This window comes from Colossoma macropomum, unplaced genomic scaffold (genome assembly GCF_904425465.1).
Source record: "Colossoma macropomum unplaced genomic scaffold, Colossoma_macropomum, whole genome shotgun sequence".
NCBI classification, from domain to species: Eukaryota; Metazoa; Chordata; class Actinopteri; order Characiformes; family Serrasalmidae; genus Colossoma; species Colossoma macropomum.
In genome coordinates, this window is record NW_023494798.1 from 6,596,449 (window position 1) to 6,603,864 (window position 7,416).

General features: G+C 39.8%; 1 protein-coding gene across 1 annotated transcript; it reads left to right on the plus strand.

The window, feature by feature from the left end:
• Positions 1–1,007: 1,007 nt before the first annotated feature.
• LOC118818304 (extracellular calcium-sensing receptor-like) lies at positions 1,008–5,555 on the plus strand. The gene is made up of 6 exons (XM_036585528.1): positions 1,008–1,237; positions 1,404–1,704; positions 1,867–2,643; positions 3,331–3,555; positions 4,395–4,518; positions 4,642–5,555. Exons 1-6 carry the CDS (start codon positions 1,008–1,010, stop codon positions 5,553–5,555), a joined length of 2,571 nt encoding a protein of 856 aa, XP_036441421.1.
• Positions 5,556–7,416: the final 1,861 nt, after the last annotated feature.

Consider the following 7,416-nt stretch of genomic DNA (forward strand, 5'->3'; position numbering starts at 1 on the left):
GCTATGTAGCATCCTGCTACTAGCTTGAATTGCATAGGCACATGGGAGGAGCAGTCATGTGAGGAGGCTCTTGGGAGTGTGAATTCCAGGTAGGAGAGACAGTTATTGTAAATATGTTGTCAGCTTGTTAATGTGCAAATGTATTCTTTGAGCTATTCTGTCCTGGGCTGTGGAATAGTTGGTGCAGTGTAGTGCCTTCAATCAGGAAAAAATGCATAACTAGAAGTGACCTGCTTGCTATCTGTTTCAGCAACACTGACCAGCAGTTCTCCCTTGCGACCATTCGCCTTTAAAGCACAATGTTTTCTGCATCTTTTTTCTCGAAAAACCACAATATTAAATACTGGCCTCAAAGGACATTTCTGCTTGTATTTTACATTGTCGACCAACAAACGTTAGTGCAACATTGAGGTTAGAATTACTGTTAACGCAGTGGCACAAGACTGTGATATTGAGCAATAGACATACATTTAAGTTAAGCAAACAGGCCATTGTTTTGCGCAAACCCCGCGTCAGGCGACCAACTGAAGAAGTGCAACTGTGCGCAATTTCATACTTGTCTCCTCGCTTAGCTCAAATTGAAATATTCCAATGATTACTTATTTCATAATATTAAATTCATTTAAATATGTAATATTTGTCTCAATAGCTTTTCATAGGTTTATATTGGCCAATGACAGTCTTAAGTGTGAAATATTGTGGTTACAGTGGCGCTGGATAACACCAAAAGACTTGTGCAAAAAATGTAAAATGGTAATTGCGGATGACAAAAACACGCCCCTGTTAAGATCAAACGGTCTTGTAAGCTTATTTTCTGACAAGTAAAAGTGTATTAGCTCAGCTTAATACACACAAACACAAGAGCTATGTCCAGCATTCCAATTACAACTGAAGACATAAGCACGCCTCCTGAATCCGAGCTCACACCCACAGGGCATCATAAGAAGGTGGCTATTTAAAGTCAGACACGCTGTCCTTCAGAGAGCTGTGGAACTGTCGAGCATACCATGCAGCTCACGTTAATTCTGATGACATTTGTATCAATGCTTTGGATAGCTGGGCTCAGTCCAGCAGCTTGTAAAGCGGTCAGCTGCAGACTGTGGGTTGATCCTCAGATGCCTGGTCTTTCTATGAATGGAGATTTAATAATCGGAGGAATTTTTTCTATTCATTTCTACATCAGTTCAGAGCAGAACACCTACACCAGACAACCACTACAGCCACAGTGCTCTGGGAGGTCTGTCTGTGAGTGTGGAGGGAGCATTACAGAGAAATTACACTAATTAAATTGTCACGGTTGTGTCAGTCATGCGCTACTTGTTAAGGTACTGACTTTTGAAAATATCTAAAGCCAAGGAAACTCCAATTTTGTCTAAATGTTTGTTTATTATGTTTCGAAACAGTATGAATTTCAGGGAAGTGCGCTTTATCCGTGCCATGGAGTTCGCCATCCACGAGATCAACAACAGAACAGATCTACTGCCGGGAATCACGTTAGGATACCAGATACACGACTCGTGCACTGCCGTACCGATGACAATTAAAGCTGCTTTTCAGTTGGCCAACGGCATGGAACCATTTTTCAATGATACTGATTCCTGTTCAAAATCTGCAGCCGCCGCTGTTCCTGCTCTCGTGGGAGATTCTGCTTCCACTCTCTCAATGAGCATGGCCAGAATGCTGGGTCTTTTTGGAATTCCACAGGTGATTATAGACTGCACTAAATGGCGCAATGTTTAAAAAGACAGTTTGCTATATGTGTTTAGTAATTATTAAGTGACCATTTCATGCCACATAAATAAGCGCTAGAATTCACTTCACTCAAATTACGCTTCCTTCTTTTTTTTTTTCATTACCTAATAACAGGTGAGTCACTACGCAACTTGCTCATGTCTGAGTGACAAGCGTCAGTATCCTACCTTCTTCAGGACCATACCAAGTGACCACCACCAAGCGGCCGCGCTTGCAAGAATGGTCAAATATTTTAGCTGGACATGGATTGGGGCAGTGCGCAGCGACTCCGACTATGGAAATAATGGAATGGCGTCGTTTCTAAAGGCTGCGCAGGAGGAGGGCATCTGCGTGGAGTACTCCGAGGCCTTCTACAGAACACAACCGCGCAGTAAACTGGAGAGAGTGGCAAACGTCATCCGCAGATCAACAGCCCGGGTAATAGTAGCGTTTCTTGCCACAACTGAAACGAGGTTACTGTTGGAGGAACTGGCAAGACAGCCGCCGCCTCCCCTTCAGTGGATCGGCAGCGAGACGTGGATCATAGATCCGGAGTTTCTGCGCTTTAACATGTGCGCTGGGGCGATAGGTTTCGGCATCCCCCGCTCAGTGATTCCAGGTCTTCGTGAGTTTCTTCTGGATCTCTCTCCAGAACAAGCACTGAAATCGCCTCTGCTAACGGAGTTTTGGGAGCGCTCGTTCAGCTGTAGTTTAAATGGCTCCTCAAAGGGCGCGCGGGAATGTGACGGCAGCGAGGATATTCACGCGCTGCAGAACGCATATACAGACACGTCGCAGCTGCGCATCACTAACATGGTGTACAAAGCTACGTATGCCATAGCGCATGCCATCCACGGTGTTATCTGTAATGACACACAGTGCGACAAGAGCGCTAAATTCACACCATGGCAGGTATAAAACTGCTATATTTAAAACAGTCCCCTAATCGGAAAGAGCATGATTTTATTGTATGCATTATTTATGTTAATACATCATTAGTTAGATATTTGGGCCATTCTAACATTGTAGGGTACAATCTTATTTTTTTTTATATTATTTCATGAATAACATTAATGACACAATCTTTCTGCGACACTGACGGTGTAAGCGTTTTAGCCAAATTCATCAGAAATATAAAAAAACAAATTTCACTAGCAGTTGACTTCTCAGAGTTAGTGTTTCGTCCTCTGAAATATCGTTATTTTTTCCTCTCTGACATTTTATGTTTCTGTGTCGTCAGTAAAAAATGCTGCATATGATACATATAATTTTAACAGAAAACAAGCAAACTGTAATTTCTCATAAAAATAATACTTCAGCATCTGTGAAGCCACTGCAGTGATACGCAATTTTTTAAATGTAAAAAAATGACTAAAAATCACAAAAAAAAACATTAAAAGAAGAATTGTTATCGAATTGTTATCGAAAAATGAAAAGGTGATTTTTCTGTGCTTTATTCTTATTCATTATTTCATGGTTTTAAAGTTGTGAGACTTTCACTGCAATCATAGAATGGCACATATAAATCATTCACAGTGTGTCCCCATGTGAGTTCACAGTTCAAAATCTCAGTTTTTCATATTTCATTTTCCACTGCAGATACTCGACCAGCTCAAAAGAGTGAACTTCACTACAAAGAATGGCTATCAGGTCTCGTTTGATTCCAGCGGTGATCCTGTGGCCGTCTACGAGCTCATAAACTGGCAGGTTAAGAAAGATGGTGGTTTGGAATTCGTGACTGTGGGCCACTATGACTCATCCAAACCAAGAGGCCAGGAGTTCAGTATGAGTAGACCTATCAGCTGGGTGGGGGGACAGACTGAGGTACAGTACAACACTTTTAGTCTTTGAACTTCACTGTAAACCTGGAAAAGTTAGTAGAACTCAAAATGTATTGTTGACCTGCTTTAAAAGGCGACTTTCATATTTTCACTTCACTAATTAAGTCATTATAATGTAAACTTTACAATAATGATAATTCATATTAAATGACTGATAATTAAAACGTTTTACGGTGACGATTGCTTTAAATGAATGGATTACCATAAACTCTAAAGAAAAGCATGTTAGATTGGACAAATGATGGAAAATAAATACATTGCTATCCATGTTACATTGAATTCTGTAGGTGTGGTGTTGTAAACTCAACTAATGACAATACTATTTGAACACTAGGAAACAACGAACTGTGTAACGCTCCTTACATAACAAACAATACATACCAGTAATACACATCCAAACCTAAACTTTATCATGAAGAAAACATGGTATGACTCCAAGTTTATTTGACAATACTTGTAGAAATTAACAGTTAATTAAGAGCTAATTATCAGAAACTAGCAAACTGCTTAAAATACTTTATGACTACTAATCAGATAGAAAATTCATTCAAATACTATGTAAGGGTCAATTAATCTATAATGGATATTTTTTTTTTTCTTAAAACTCCAAATGACTTTTCTCTATCAAATTTGCCAATTTCACAATCTTAAAAAAGAAACTGTAAATATATTTTACATTCTCTTTACTCAATTCTGTAACTGAATTCCAATGGAGTTAAAAGTCTTGACCATGAAAAACATTTAGCTGTGCAAAGCATTGTGACTATCATTCATTTATTCTGACAAACTATGCATGATTTGTGTTTGTCTAATGTCTTTCAGGTGCCAAGGTTTGTGTGCAGTGAGAGCTGTCCTCCAGGAACCAGGAAGGCTATGCAGAAAGGAAAGCCTGTCTGCTGCTATGACTGTATACCATGTGCAGAAGGAGAGATCAGCAACAAGACAGGTTGAGTATCACAATACAGTGGGCAGTTTTACTGGGAACAGTCACAGTTTAGTTTTTCCCTTGTGGTCCTTTATAATAAAAGATTCTGAATATGCTTTTTTTAAAAAAAAAAAAAAATTTTAGACTCGTTGGACTGTGTGCACTGCCCTCCTGAGTTCTGGCCCAACACCCAGCAAGACAGCTGCCTCCCCAAGCCTGTGGAGTTTCTATCCTGGGATGACACTCTGAGCATCATATTGACAGTGTTCTCCATTGCTGGGGTCTTTGTGGCTGTATGTGTGACTGCTGTCTTCTATAAACACAGAACTTCTCCCATCGTTCGAGCCAACAACTCAGAGCTGAGCTTCCTGCTGCTCTTCTCACTGACTCTGTGTTTCCTCTGCTCACTTACTTTCATTGGTCAGCCCTCTGAGTGGTCCTGTACGCTGCGCCACACAGCGTTTGGGATCACCTTCGTCCTCTGTATCTCCTGTGTTCTGGGGAAAACAATAGTGGTGTTAATGGCCTTCAGAGCTACACTTCCAGGCAGTAATGCCATGAAATGGTTTGGGCCTCCACAGCAGAGACTCAGTGTTCTCACCTTCACTCTCATACAGGTGCTAATTTGTGTTCTTTGGTTGACAATATCTCCTCCTCTCCCCTTCAAAAATTTTAAGCAATACAAAGAAAGGATAATACTGGAATGTGGATTAGGTTCAGCTATAGGTTTCTGGGCTGTGCTGGGTTATATAGGATTTCTGGCTCTTTTGTGTTTTATTTTGGCTTTTCTAGCTCGGAAGCTGCCTGATAACTTTAATGAAGCCAAGTTCATCACATTCAGCATGCTCATATTCTGTGCAGTGTGGGTTACCTTTATCCCAGCTTATGTCAGCTCTCCAGGAAAGTTCACTGTAGCTGTAGAGATATTTGCTATTCTGGCCTCAAGCTTTGGTTTGATTATTTGTATTTTTGCCCCCAAGTGTTTTATAATTGTTTTTCGGCCAGAGCAGAATACCAAGAAACACCTGATGGGTAAAGTTCCCTCTAAGTCTCTTTGAGACTCTCACACAGATTGCATATGTAGCATTATGGTTTAGCACCTTATATAACATATGCTGATTTATGATTAGATTTACATTTACATGGCAAACTTCATTAGTACATATTTTTAATTAAATTGTATTTTATATTGTACTTTGTTTATATCATTTTGATGTCTAAAAATGGATGTTGTACGTCCATTTTTGTAATTTTACACCTTTTTCCTATTATTTAAAACTGAAATAGAGATGATCCGAAATTATTTAGAAAACAATCTTCCACTACAAGTTTTGGATGCTTCTCCTGCAACAGTACCATTTTGGAGATACAAAGTTTTGTTCTGTCAGCGACAATAAGTAAGCTTTCTATACATATGATAATAGTAATGTGTAATGCCAAATTAAACTGACTTATCCCTACAATTGCCTTTCAGCACTTTAAGATAAAAGTTCTTTAGCCCAGTCGTGAACTGGCAATAAAAAGCAGCCTGGGAATTTACTGTCAAATAACCCCAATTTGATACACCAAATTCCCACTGACATTTCATGTTTGTCAATCAATGAATCATTGATTTTAATAAAAACACACAATCCATTAATTGTATTGCTTGTGTTAGGCTAACATGTAAAAGTAATTTTCCAAGGATTTACTCCTCATGTTTGTGTGAAAGAAAGAAAAAAAATCAATTATGTAGCACAGAACTAAACACCAGCAGACTCCATCCACAGGAGCACTCTATTCAGACTACATATTCACACAAAGCGCACTATATTTACAGCAAACTACGTTGACATAAAGAACACCATATACTTTATCACACAATCGATTTAATTCACACTGTATCACACAAAGCACACTATATTCACAAGGTTTATTGTTTGTGGCTCCTTTCTGAAGAGTAAAGGGTCAAAGTTTGGGTATCTGAGATCCTACCATGAATAGTGAGAACATGACAGGCTGGTAAAGGTTCTGGAAAAGTGCATACAGATCTCCCTGGCATCAGGTAGCGGGTTGTAACTCGTCATGGATGATAGACTCATGCTGTCTATTTGTTGACTCTGGTTTAGGTCACCAAAACACACCCCCAACCACAAATGGTGTTTTCTTACCTGTCACTTTTTACTTAACCATCTTCTAAAGACAGAAAAAAACACAATCAGTCAAATATTAGTACAATCAGTAATACTGTAAAACACAATCAGCTTGTTTACATACACATTTTTATTTACATAAAATGGGAGTTGTGGACATTTCCTGATTTTATATTCCCAAAATTCTGAAATAACAATAACAAGCGTGTCACTTGTTGCAAATGTGCCACTTATTATTATTGAGCCAAGAGTAAGTGACTGAAGTGCCCTTGAGCATGGCACCTAACCCCCATGCTGTGGATAGGGCTGCTCACCACTCAAGGCAAGTGTGCTCACTGCCCCCTAGTGTGTGTGCATTACACTAGTATGTACGTGGTGTTGCATGAATGGGTTAAAATGTGGAGGTGAAATTTCCCTGTTATGGGACTAATAAGGGTCACTTAACTGTCAACACAGAAAACTCAAAAGTCAACCCTGTTGCAGCCTCTTGAAAGAGCAACTGTTGTCATAAATTTGCAGCATCAATAACAAATGGTTCACCATGCTCATCGTCACAAGCTCAACAATTTCTGTTCTGTGACAAGGTGTGCTTACCCACACCACAAGAGATAAGCTGGACACTAGTGGTTACCATCACCCAGCTCAGCTCCATTACCAGTGGCCAAATTGACATGAGAGAGACAAACTGGCTCCTGGTTGTGCTGGGAGGTATAAACTAAGTGCGCAAATTCTGGCTTGCATGCATACAGGAGGCCTGTTTTCTCAGTTTAGACTTTTTGGCATTGGC

Coding starts and splice junctions, on each gene's coding strand:
- LOC118818304 (XM_036585528.1), top strand. CDS start 1,008: ATGCAGCTCACGTTAATTCTGATGACATTTGTATCAATGCTTTGGATA. Junction 1,705..1,866: donor GTCTTTTTGGAATTCCACAG/GTGATTATAGAC, acceptor ACCTAATAACAG/GTGAGTCACTACGCAACTTG. Junction 4,519..4,641: donor AGAGATCAGCAACAAGACAG/GTTGAGTATCAC, acceptor AAAAAATTTTAG/ACTCGTTGGACTGTGTGCAC.